We start from the raw sequence: 13,141 nt of genomic DNA on the forward strand, positions 1-13,141 counted from the left end.
ACGCCCAGCTGATTTTTTGATGTATTGTAGAGATGAGGTCTCGCTGCCCAGGCGGGTCTCGAACCCGCGGGCTCAGGCAATCCACTCACCTCAGCCTCCCAAAGGCACAGGATTACAGGCTGAGCCACCGAGCCCAGCTGGAGATTCTTTCAATGCATCTGCCAATTTCATGATGGGTAAGTTGTGAGCGCACCTGTCTACTCCTCACTGAGTGTTCAGCAATTTGTTTTTGTTTTTGTTTTTGTTTTTGTTTTGTTGTTGTTTTGAGGTTTTTTTAGTTGGAGTCTCACTCTGTTGCCCAGGCTGGAGTGCAGTGACGCACTGCTCATGGCCACCGCAGCCTTGACCTGCTGGGTTCAGGTGATCCTTCCAAGTAGCTGGAATGACAGGCACGTACCACCATGCCGGGCTAATTTTTTAATTTATTGTAGGGATGAGGTCTCACCAAGCTGCCCAGGCTAGTCTCAAACCTGTGGGCTCAGGCAATCCTCTCACCTCGGTCTCCTAAAGTGCTGGGATTATAGGTGTGAGCCATCGCACTCAAACTTTTTTTTTTAGTCAGTCTCACTCTGTTGCCCAGGCTGGAATGCAGTGGCACACTCATGGCCACCACAGCCTCAACCTGCTGGGCTCAGGCGATTCTTCCGCATCAGCCTTCCAAGTAACTGGAACTACAGGCACACGCCACCATGTCTGCCTAATTTTTTGATATATTATAGAAATGAGGTCTTCCCAAGTTGCCCAGGCTGGTCTCAAACCCATGGACTCAGCAATCCTCTCACCTCAGCCTCCCAAACTGCTAGGCTTATAAGCATGAGCCACCATGCCCAGCCAATGCACAGTTTTTAATGAATACATTCTGGGTTTTTTGAGTTCCCCTTGTATAGCTCTCTTGTTTCTCAAGTGTTTTCTGAGATGTGCCACATACTCAGCCATGTGCTGGCTTATGGGGACCAACATATTAATCACACACTGTCCATGTGGTGTTTCCAGATTCTGGAAGGGGTCAGGAAGCAAAGTGCTCATTTTAATACACTGTAGAAATTGCTTTAGTAGCTAGCCCACATGACACTGAGAAAGGGCAGGGGAAGCCACCAATTAAAAAAAGGGCAAAGTGTTCTTGGCCAGGCACAGCAGTGCACACCTGTGATCCCAGTGCTTTGGGAGGCTGAGATGGGAGTATCACTTGAGCCCAGGAGTTCGAGACCAGCCTGGGCAACATAGCAAGACCTCATCTCTACAAAAAAAAAAAATTAAATAAGCAGGCGACGTGGTGCACACACTTGTAGTCCAGCTACTCAGGAGGCTGAGGTGGGAGGAATGCCTGAGCCCAGGAGTTCAAAACCAGACTGGGCAACACAGCGACACCCCATCTCTAAAAAAAGTACAACAATTAGCTAGGCGTGGTGGCTACTCACCTGTAGTCCCAGCTACTCTGGAGGCTGAGGAGGGAGGATCACCCAAGCCCAGGAGGTCAAGGCTGTGGTGAGCCATGCTTGTGCCACTGCGCTCCAGCCAGGGTGACAGAGTGAGACCCTGGCTCAAAAAAAAAAACTGGGCCAGAGCCAAGTGGGATGATCTTGGGCTTGACCCTGAGAGCAGTATGCAGGGCTGGGTGGGTGGGTGACGGTCTTCCCATCTGTCTTCCCATCGTAGCCTCGGCTCCACCATCTTTGAAACACCCACATTTCCCAGAATGCTCCTCTTCCCAACCTCAGGGCACCCCCCCCCTCCGCCCCTCCCTCTAGCTTCCAATGGAGGACTTTTGTGGAAAGAGACAGAGGTTTAGTCAGGTGCATTAAAGCCTATACGAGTCAAGATCATGGAACAGGGAGCCCCTCCTCACACTCCTTCTGGCTGAGCGTGAAGTGCCTGGCTACTCACTCGTGGTGGGGGCTTTGCTCATGGGTGAGGTAGTCGGTTGGCTGGAGGCTCCTGGGGGTTCTAAGAAGGATCATAAGGAAGAGAAATAGCGTCAGAGGCCAGATGTAGGGGCTGATCCCATCATCTCAAACACTTTGGAAGCCCAAGGCAGAATTCTTTGAGCCCAGGGTTCAAGACCAGCTCGGGCAACATAGTGAGACCTCATCTCTACAAAATAATTAAAGGATTCACCTGGACCGGGCGTGGTGGCTCACACCTATAATCCTAGCACTTTGGGAGGTTGAGGCGAGAGGATTGCCTGAGCCCACGGGTTCGAGACCAGCCTGAGTAACTTGGCAAGACCTCATCTCTACAATCAACCAAGAAAAATTAGCTGGGCAGGATGGCGCACAACTGTGGTTCCAGCTACTTGGAAGGCTGAGGCAGAAGGATGGCCTGAGCTCAGCAGGTCGAGGTTGTGGTGGCCATGATGGTGCCACTTGCACTCCAGCCTGGGTGACAAAGTGAGACTCCAACTAAAAAAAAAAAAAAAATTACCCAGTATGGTGGTGCATGCCTGTAGTCCCAATGACTCAGAAATCTGAGGCAGAAGGAGGCTGCAGTGGCCATGAGCGTGCCACTGTACTCCAGCCTGGGCAACAGAGTGAGACCCCAACTCCAAAAAAGAAAGGAAATAACGTCAGGTATTCCCAGTGGGTCCCTAGTCCCCAAACCTCTTCTGGGATATCTGGTCTTCCTAAACCCCTCTATTAGACACACATGCCAAGGACGCTGAGCAGAAGGAAATTCAAAAGGTCCTAATGTTTCTCTTCAGTTTCTCAGTGGCTTAGTAGGAAGCGGGTCCATTCATCAGTTGAAGGACATTTGGGTTGTTTCCTCATTCTTTTTTTATTATTATTATAAAGGTGTGGGGTACAACTCAGGGTTAGGTATACAAATGTTGATTATGCAGGTACCCTTGTTTTTCTGTTTGTTGTTTTTTTTTTAGTTGGAATCTAACTCCATCACCCAGGCTGGAATGTAGTGCCACGCTCCCAGCCACTGCAGGCTCAACCTGCTGGGATCTAGCGATCCTTCCACCTCAGCCTTCCAAGTAGCTGGAACCACATGCGCGTACTACCATGGATTTATTGTAGAGACACGGTCTTGCCAAGTTGCCTGGGTTGATCTCGAACCCCTGAGCTCAGGCAATTCTCTTGCCTCGGTCTCCCAAAGTGCTGGGATTACAGGCTTGAGTCACCGTGCCTGGCCTATTTCCACTTTCTTTAGTCTCACTCTGACGCCCAGGCTGGAGTGCAGTGGCACACTCACGGCCACCACAGCCTCAATCTGCTGGGCTCAGGCAATCCTTCCACCTCAGCCTTCCAAGGAACTGGAATCACAGGCATGCACCACAAAGCCCAGCTAATTCTTTTTTTTTTAATTTTTTTGTAGAGACGAGGTCTCACCATTTTGCCCAGGCGAGTCTTGAACTCCTGGACTCAGGCAATCCTTTCGCCTCCATCTCCCAGCTTGCCAGGAGATTCTTATGCCCACAAAAGTTCGAGAACTTCTGACCAATGGAACCAGAGACTCAGAGGACGCAGTGGCTCAGCCTAGCATATCAGCACTTTGGGAGACAGAGGTGAGAGGATTGCCTGAGTCCAGGAGTTCGAGACCTGCCTGGGCAACATGGTGAGACCTCGTCTCTACAAAAAAAAATCCAAAAAAATAACCGGACACTGTGGCACATGGCTGTGGTTCCAGCTACTTAGAAGGCTGAGGCAGAAGGATCACTTGAGCACAGCAGGTAGAGGCTATGGTGGCCATGAGCGTGCCACTGCACTTCAACCTGGGCAACAGAGTGAGACTCTGACTCAAAAAAAAAAAGAAAGAGAGAGAGAGAGAGAGAGAGAGAGAAAGAAAGAAAGAAAGAAAGAAAGAAAAAGAAAAAGAAACGGAGTCCAGGATGCTCTGGTTTAGCACACCGCCCAGATTTCTTGTCTACGTGTTAGACCTTCTAAACCATCCGCAGAGGGCAGGTTGGGGACCACATTTTTACAGCTGTCTACACTGGACGCCCTCTGCACAGGCAGAAATAGAAAGGAAGGAGGGGCTAAAATGAAGCAAATGTGTGAAAGACACAGCAAGTTAAACAAACCAAGAAATCGAGGCAGAGAGAGAAAGAGAGGAGGAGTCCATGTGCCTCATACCCGGGGCACCAGCGCTGACCCTGCATGACTTACCTGGTATGGAGGAAGGTGGTCCTGTGGGTGGCTGGCTGGGGGTCACAGAGGCACCTGAGGAACCAGAAAATGAGAGAAGTCTGTGCGCTGTTTGCTGTGGGTCCTGGCAGATAATGAAACATTTTGGGATTTGGGGGTTTTGTTTTGTTTGTTTTTTTGTAGAGATGAGGTCTCACTATGTTGCCCAGGCTGTTCTCAAACAGTCCTCCCACCTTGGCCTCTTAAAGTGCTGAGATTACAGGCATCAGCCACCACGCCCAGCTTCAAATGTAACGTTTTTGTGACCCAATTTCCACACCTGGAAAATGAGTCGAAAGACGCTATCATTTACACATTTTTTTTCTATATAAGTGATTTCAAATAAATTTTATTTTGTTTTATTTTATTTACAGAATACAAAGACAGAAGTAATATTCTCAGATGCTGACATTTGCTAGGATAGCGTGTCGAAAAAATCTATTTTAGAGCTAAAGTAGCCGGGCATGGTGGCTCATGCCTGTAATCCCAGAATTTTGGGAGGCCCAGGCGGGAGGATTGAGTGAGCCCAGGAGTTTCAGATCAGCCTGGACAACATAGCAAGACCTTGTCGCTACAATAAATTAAAAAATTACCCGGGCATAGTGGCGCATGCCTGTAGTTCCAGCTACCTGGAAGGCTGAGGTGGAAAGATTGCCTGAGCCCAGCAGTCGAGGCTGCAGTGGCCAGGAGCGTGCCACTGCACTCCAGTCTGGGCGACAAAGACTCCAACTCAAAAAAAAAAAAAAAAAAAAAGAAAAGAAAAAAGAAAGGTGTGAGTCTCAAATTAGCCACTAGGTGGTAGGATAGGCCCAGTCTGGATTAGTTGTGGGCGTTGAAAACCCATGTGTGTGGGGTGAGCAGTGGCTTGACCCCAGGTAGGCACAGAAATGTCAATCAACAGAGTTCTGCTGGATTCCACCAATAAAGACTTTGAGACTGGGCGTGGTGGCTCACACCTGTCATCCCAGCACTTTGGGAGTCTGAGACAAGAGAATTGCTTGAGCTCAGGAGTTCCAGGCCAGCCTGCACAACACAAAGACATTGTCTCTACAACAACTATAAAAAAAAAAATTAGCCAAGCAGGGGAGCACACACCTGCTGTCCCAGCTACTCAGGAGGCTGAGGTGAGAGGATCGTCTGAGCCCAGGAGTTCAAGACCAGCCTGGGAAAATTGGCCAGACCTTGTCTCTACAATATATCAAAAAATCAGCCAGGCCAGGTGCCGTGGCTCAGCCTGTCATCCCAGCACTTTGGGAGGTCGAGGCGAGAGGATTGCCTGAGTCTGGGGGCTTAAGACCAGCCTGGGCAACTTGGTGAGACTTTGTCTCTACAATACATCCAAAAAATTAGCCAAACATGGTAGTGCACACCTGTAGTTCCAACTACTTGGAAGGCTGAGGCAGAAGGATGATCACCTGATCCCAGCAGGTCGAGGCTGCGATGACTGTGAGTGTGCAACTGCACTCCAGCCTGGGCAATAAAGTGAGACTCCAACTTAAAAAAAAGAAAAGTAGCCAGGCATGGCGGTGCATGTCTGTGGTCCCAATTACTCAGGAGGCTGAGGCGGGAGGATTGCCTGAGTTCAGCAGGTTGCTATAGCTATGATCGTGCCACCACACCCCAGACTGGGTAACAGAGCGAGACCCTGACTCAAAAAATTTTTTTTTAGTTCATAGACTCTGTAGAGGACAGCGTGATGCCTCCCACTCATGTCCAGGTACGAGTCACCCAAACCCATGAATATGCTGCTTCACATGGCAGAAAAGACTCTGCAGGTGTGGCTCAGTTGAGGTCCTTGAGGTGCAGAGATAATTCTAGATCATATGAGCAGGCCCTAGGGATGGGGTCTAGAGATGAGGGGGAGGGGATTGACTGGGCACAGTGGCTCACGCCTGTCATCCCAGCACTTTGGGAGAGAAGGCAAGAGGATTGCCTGAGCCCAGGGGTTTGAGATCAACCTGGGAAACTTGACAAGCCCTCATCTCTACAATGAATAAATTTTAAAAAATTATAGCCAGGCATGGTAGTGCACACCTGTAGTTCCAGCTACTTGGAAGGCTGAGGTGGAAGGATCGCCAGAGCCCAGCAGGACGAGGCTATGGTGGCCAGGAATGTGCCACTGCACTCCAGTCTGGGCAACAGAGTGAGACTCCAACTCAAAAAAAAAAAAATTAGCTGGGCTGGTGGCCCACTCCTGTGGTCTCAGCTACTTGGAAGGTTGAGGCGGGAAGATCGCCTGAGCCCAGCAGGTCAAGGCTGCAGTGGTCGTGAGCATGCCCCTGTGTTCCAGCCTGGGCAACAGAGACTCCAAAAAAGAAGATATGGGGGGCTTGTCCAGGTAGGCTCAGTGTAACAGCAGTTACTGAATCCTCACAAGACATATGAATTCATCACAATAGTGTCCCTGTGTTTTTTTCTGGTTTGGGGAGTTTTTTGAGTTGGAGTCTCACTTTATCACCCAACTGTAGTACAGGGACACCCTCACGGCCACCGCAGCCTCGACCTGCTAGGCTCAGGTGATCTTTCTGCCTTGGCCTTCCAAGTAGCTGGAACTGCAGGCATGTGCCACCAGGCCAGGCTAATTTTTCCATTTATTGTAGAGATGAGGTCTCACCATGTTGCCCAGACTGGTCTCGAACCCCTGGGCTCAGCCATCCTCTCGTCTCTACCTCCCAAAGTGCTGGGATGACAAGCGTGAGCCACCATTCCTAGCTGTGTGTCCCTGTTATCCAACACTAGGTGACAGTACACACTAGATGATGAGTGTGTACTCAACGGCGTCCTCAGAAATGGGAGAAGGAGACAGAAGAAGCAGAAAAGAAAAAATTTAAGCATGCTTCACCCTGCTGGTGCCCAAGATGGAGGGAGAGCTGCAAGCCAGGGCATGTAGGTGGCCTCTGGGGGTTGGAAAAGATGCAGGATGGACTGCTCCAGAGCCCCAGAAGGAGCCGGCCCTGGCCCCGCCTGTGTCTTATCTCAGTGAGAGCCATTCTGGACCTCTGGCCCCCAGAACAGTATGTCATAAATCTTTGCTGTTCAATGGAATACTATGCAGCCATCAAGAAGAAGAAAATCATGGCGGTCGCAGCAACCTGTATGCAGCTGGAGACCGTCATACTAGGCGGACTATCACGGAAACAGAGCTGAATATTGCGTGTTCTCACCCATAAGTGAACCCAGAACACCGGTCCCACAAGCACCAGGGTGAGATCAGCAGACGCTGGACAGTGCAAGGGAGGGAGGGGGCCGTGGCAACACACTGGGTGCCTGGTCTCTATCAGGGGGAGACAAAGCCAGCTAGAAGCCCAAACTCCACCTGCCTGCAGCCTACTTATGTAGCAAATCCTCACTAGTACCCCAAAATGCTACAATAAAATAAAATAAATCTGAGTTGCCGGGCTTGGTGGCTCAGCCTGTAATCCCCTGCCTTTGGGAGGCTGAGGTGAGTGGATTGCCTGAGCCCGCGAGTTCGAGACCCGCCTGGGCAACTTGGCGAGACCTCATCTCTATAATAAAATCAAAATGAGCCGAGTATGGTAGCGCGCGCCTGTAGTTCCAGCTACTCGGAAGGTTGAGGCAGAGGGATCGCCGGAGCCCAGCAGGTCGAGGCTGCGGTGGCCGGGAGCGGCCACTGCACTCCAGTCTGGGCGACAGAGTGAGACTCTAACTCAAAATAAATAAATAAATAAAAATAATAAATCTGAGTTGTGGGCTGGTAGGCCTGTGGTACTCTGTGGGATTTTTTTCATATATATAATATAGTTTATTTTTAATTTTTTGTAGGGACAAGGTCTCACTGTGTTGCCCAGGCTGACCTCGAACTCGTGGCGTGAGGCCTCCCAAAGTGCGGGGAGGACAGATCCGCGCGCGCGCGCGGCGCCCTGCCTGTCTGGATGCTTTGCTACCATGGTAACAGGAGACGGCCCCTCCTCCCACGCTCGGCTTTCCATCCACCGCGCCCCGCGCCCCTCCCCTCGGAGTCGCCGCCGTCGGGACCCGGAGGGCTGAGGGGAGGCTGGGTCCGCACCGCCCTCACCTGTGACCACGAGCTCCAGGGGGTCGCTGGGGGCCGACCACAGGTACGGGGACCCGCTGGAGAAGCTGTAGCAGCGATAGGTTCCGCTGTGGGCGGCGGTGACCGTGATGATGGGGAAGCTGGCGCGATACCACCTCTCGGGGTTCTTGTAGGGCTCGGCGTCGCCCTCCTTGTACAGAGCAAACTGGTCAAAGCTCAGCGGCGTCTGGCAGTGCAGGGTCACGTCCCCGCCCGGGGACACCGCGGGGCCGGGCTGGGCCGAGAGCGAGGGCTTCTGGTAGACTCCTGGGGAGGGAGGAAAACTGGCGTCGAGACGGGCTGAGTCCCGGCTGTGGGGGCTGGCCGGGGTCCCCCCGCCCCCCTCCCCCACCGGTTAGGGAACTTCCCGGAGATCCAAGCTCACAGAGACAGGGCGACAGTCACCCGGCAGGAGAGGGAGCCAGGCTGTGTCACACCCTGGTGCCTGGGTTCAAATCCTGGTTCTGCCATCCAGGGATGTGAGGCCCTGGAGGTAAACGCCCCTCTCGTCCTGTGCCTCAGCGCCCTCCATGAAATGGGTATGGTTGAAAGAGACAATGGTCTTTGGCGTTCAGCAGAGGGGACCTAGCGGGCGCTCAGGATAGGACCTGGTAACAAAGTAGCTTGGGCTTACGCTGTGGGAAGCTTGTTACCGAGTACAGTCGTTACATTGTAATCCGGGTTAAAGTACCAGCTCCCAGGTATGTTCCAAACTGACGACGTTTATCAATTTGCTGGATCCACACAAAGACCTATGAACCTATCATGATCAATGCCCCACAAATACATATATTTATTTATATATAGACATATATGTATATATTATACATATACTTTTCTTTGAGTCGGAGTCTTACTCTGTCATCCAGGCTGGAGTGCAGTGGCACGCTCACGGCCGCCTTAGCCTCGACCTCTCAGGCTCAGGTGATGCTTCTGCCTCAGCCTTCCAAGTAGTGGAACTACAGGCCCACACCCCCATGCCCAGCTAATTTTTTGATTTATTATAGAGATAAGGTCTCGCCAAGTTGCCCAGGCTGGTCTCGAACCCACGGGCTCAGGCAGGCCTCTCACCTCCATCCCCCACAGTACTGGGATTACAGACAAGAGCCACCATGTCCGGCTGATATACTTTTTTAAGAGATGAGGTCTCGGCTGGGGGCAGTGGCTCATGCCTATAATCCCAGCACTTTAGGAGGCTGGGGTGAGAGGATTGCCTGAGCCCATGGGTTCGAGACCCACCTGGACAACTTGGTGAGCCCTCATCTCTACAATAAATCAAAAAATTAGCCAGGCATGGTAGTGCATGCCTGTAGAACCAGCAACTTGGAAGGCTGAGGCGGAAGGATGGCCTGAGCCCAGCAGGTCGAGGCTGTGGGTGCCATGAGCATGCCACGGCAATCCGGTCTGGGTAACAGCGTGAGACTCCAACTCAAAAACAAAATAAAACAAAAGAGATGAGGTCTCACCATATTGTTCAGGCTGGTCTCAAACTCTTGGCCTCAAGCGACCCTCCCACCTCAGCTTCCAAAAGTGCTGGGATTACAGACATGGACCACCATGCCCACCTAATTTTAAAGTTTTTGGCAAGCCAGGCTCGGTGGCTCAACCTGTAATCCCAGCGCTTTGGGAGGCTGAAGTGAGTGGATTGCCTGAGCCGGTGGATTCGAGACCCGCCTGGGCAACTTGGTGAGACCTCATCTCCACAATAAATAAAAAATTAGCCGGGGTTGGTAGTGCGCGCCTGTAGTTCCAGCTACTTGGAAGGCTGAGGCAGAAGGATCTTCGGAGCCCAGCAGGTCGAGGCTGCGGTGGCTGGGAGCGGCCCCTGCACTCCAGTCTGGGCGACGGAATGAGACTCCAACTCAAAAAAAAAAGGTTTTGGTAGACGCAGATCTCACTGTTTCCCAGGTTTGCCTTGAACTCCTGGCCTCAAGCAGTCCTCTCACCTCAGCCCAAAGTACTGGGAAGACAGGCGTGAGCCACCATTCCCAACCAAATGCCCCTATTTGTAAATGAAACCAAGGCATCTGGTGTTAGATAATTTGTCCAATACGACAACAATACTGTGGTGTATACTTGAACTTTGCTGAGAGGGTAGATCTTCACTGTTCTCACCACCAAAAAAACAAGGTGTGAGGTGATGGGTGTGTCAGTTAGCTTGATGGCGGTGGCTGTTTCACAGCGTGTACATATATCAAAGCATCAAGTTGTATACCTTAAATAGATACAGTTTCTGTTTGTCAATGACACCTTAACAAAGTTGAACTTTTTCCTTTTTTTGAGTTAGAGTCTCACTCCATCACCCAGGCTGGAGTGCAGGGGCACGCTCACGGCCAGCGCAGCCTCGACCTGCTGGACTCCGTCGATCCTTCTGCCTCATCCTCCCAAGTAGCTGGAACTACAAGCGCACGCAACCATGCCCGGCTTATTTTTTTATTTATTGAAGAGACAAGGCCTCACCAAGTTGCCCAGGCTGGTCTCGAACCCCTGAGGTCAGGCAGTCCTCTCACCTCAGCCTCCCAAAGTGCTGAGATTACAGTTTTAAGTCACTGTGCCTGACCTTTTTTTTTTTTTTTAATTTTGAAAATAAATAAACCAGCTGGGTGCGGTGGCTCACGTCATTATCCCAGCACTTTGGGAGGTGGAGGCGAGAGGGTTGCCTGAGCCCAGCAGCCTGGGTGTCAGAGTGAGATTTGGACTCAGTCAGTGAATCAATAAAATTGTGATGTTTTGTTCAGTGTGGACGTTTGGAGTTGATTTTGAGTTTAAAAGATTGCATTAAAATGCTATTCATATTGGCCTGGTATGGTGACTCATGCCTGTAATCCCAGCACTTTGGGAGGCCAAGGTGGGAGAATGACTTGAGCCCAGGAGTTCAAGACCAGTCTGAACAACAAGGTGAGCCCTCTTCTCTACAAAAAAATTTAAAAATTATCCGGGCGTGGTGGCATATGCCTGTAGTCCCAGCTACTCAGAAGGCCGAGGCGGGAGGATCCCCTGAGCCCCGGAGGTTAAGGCGGTGGTGGCCGTGAGCATGCCACTGCACTCCAGCCTGGGCAACAGAGGGAGAACCTGACTCTAAATTTTTTTAAAGTTATTCTCAATATTCACTGAGTTTTGCAGCCCTGCCACCCCCAAGCCAGGGCCTACCTGGCCTCACCCGAATCCCAGCCCTGTGGGGTTTTGGACTGACTGTCCTCAACACCCCATCTTCACCCCCTTCGAGGCCACCCCTGAGGACCACACGGGCCCAGGTGGGATCCAGCCCCTCCATCCCCTCCCTCCCGTCCTCCCTCCCGTTACCTGTGGCAACCAGCTTCAGCTGGTCGCTGGGTGGGGACCAGTGGCTCCCGTTCTGGTAGGAGCAGCGGTAACTGCCCGCGAAACTTCTCTTCATGGCCGGGATGAAGAGCGTCGCCTGGTCCTCGTATTTGCTGGACCTCAGTTTCTCCAGGCGGTACAAGTCCACGCCAGGCGGCCCCTGGCACCGGATGGTCACGGACTTCTCCAGGGGCACCAGGGGGCTGGGCAGGGCCTGGAGGGAGGGCTTGGGGAGAGGGCCTGGAGGGGAGCGGAGCCCAGAATCAGCCTCCCGAGAGACCCCACCCACACAATCTCCTGGCCAAAGACCCCAAGGGAGGGAGAATGGTGAAGGGGAGGACTCACCGCCCTGTGCTCCAGCCTGGCCCAGACACAGCCCTGGGAGAGAAGAAAGGACCAGGTAAAGCCAGGTTCGGTGGCTCAGCCTGTAATCCCGGGCTTTGGGAGGCTGAGGTGAGTGGATTGCCTGAGCCCGCGGGTTTGAGACCCGCCTGGGCAACTTGGCGAGACCTCATCTCCACAATAAATCAAAAAAATTAGCCGGGCGTGGTAGCGCACGCCTGTAGTTCCAGCTACTCGGAAGGCTGAGGCGGAAGGATCGCCGGATCCCAGCAGGTCGAGGCTGCAGTGGGCGGGAGCAGCCACTGCACTCCAGTCTGGGCAACAGAGTGAGACACCAACTCAAAAAAACAAAAAACAAAAAAAGAAAGGACCAGGTAATTTAATAGGCACTTCCGGTAACAAGACAGCAAGACAGTCACGTGCATTCACGTTTATGCTGCCATGATTACTGTATTTCTCTTTTTCTTTCTTTCTTTCTTTCTTTTCTTTCTTCTCTTTCTCTCTCTCTCTCTATCTCTTTCTTTTTTCCTTCTCTCTCTCTCTCTTTCTTTTTTCCTTCTCTCTCTCTCTCTCTCTTTTGAGTCGGGGTCTCCTGTCACCCAGGCTGGGGTACAGGGGCATGCTCACAGCTCAGGGTGGCCTCAACCTCCCGGTCTCAGGTCATCTTCCCATCTCAGCCTCCTGAGAAGCTGGGACTACAAGTGCCACCACACCCAGCTCATTTCTCATTGTTTAATTTTTTGTAGAGACAAGGTCTTACTATGTTGCCCAGGCTAGTCTCCAACTCCTGGTCTCAAGCAGTCCTCTGACCTCAGCCTCCCAGAGTGCTGGGATTACAGAAGTGAGTCACAGGCCTGGCCCTGTAGTTTTTTTGTGGGGAAGGAGGTTTAAAGTATGCCTACTACTGTCTGTGAACTCGTCCGTTTTATTGTTTGTTTGTTTGTTTGTTTGTTTTGAGTCAGGTCTCACTCTGTTACCCAGGCTGGAGTGCAGTGGCACAATCGCGTCCACTGCAGCCTCAACCTCCTGGGTTCAGGTGATCCTCCTGCCTCAGCCTCCTGAGCAGCTGGGACTACAGGCATGTGCCACCATACCGGGTTTATTTTTTGATAGTGTACAGACAAGTTCTCACCAAGTTGCCCAGGCTGGTTTCGAAACCCTGAGCTCAGGCAATCCTCTTGCCTCAGCCTCCCAAAGTGTGGGATGATAGGCTGAGCCACCGAGCCCAGCCTATTATTTTTTTAAGTCAGAGTCTCACTGTTGCCCAGGCTGGAGTGCAGTGGCACACTTATGGCTA

The 13,141-nt window shown here is 51.8% G+C and overlaps 1 protein-coding gene across 1 annotated transcript in view; it reads right to left on the minus strand.

Annotated features, from left to right (window-relative positions):
* Positions 1-13,141, minus strand: part of GP6 (glycoprotein VI platelet) — a 37,946-nt gene that overhangs the window by 3,363 nt on the left and 21,442 nt on the right. Inside the window, exons 6-9 of the mRNA XM_021716075.1 lie at positions 11,848-11,880; positions 11,485-11,742; positions 8,164-8,448; positions 4,110-4,163 (exon numbers count right to left, since the gene is read on the minus strand). Of these exons, the coding sequence (XP_021571750.1) occupies positions 4,110-4,163; positions 8,164-8,448; positions 11,485-11,742; positions 11,848-11,880 (630 nt within the window). The remainder of the gene's footprint in view (positions 1-4,109; positions 4,164-8,163; positions 8,449-11,484; positions 11,743-11,847; positions 11,881-13,141) is intronic.

The sequence above is a fragment of the Carlito syrichta genome, unplaced genomic scaffold (genome assembly GCF_000164805.1).
Source record: "Carlito syrichta isolate Samal-C Ts95f unplaced genomic scaffold, Tarsius_syrichta-2.0.1 Scaffold308154, whole genome shotgun sequence".
Classification (NCBI taxonomy): Eukaryota; Metazoa; Chordata; class Mammalia; order Primates; family Tarsiidae; genus Carlito; species Carlito syrichta.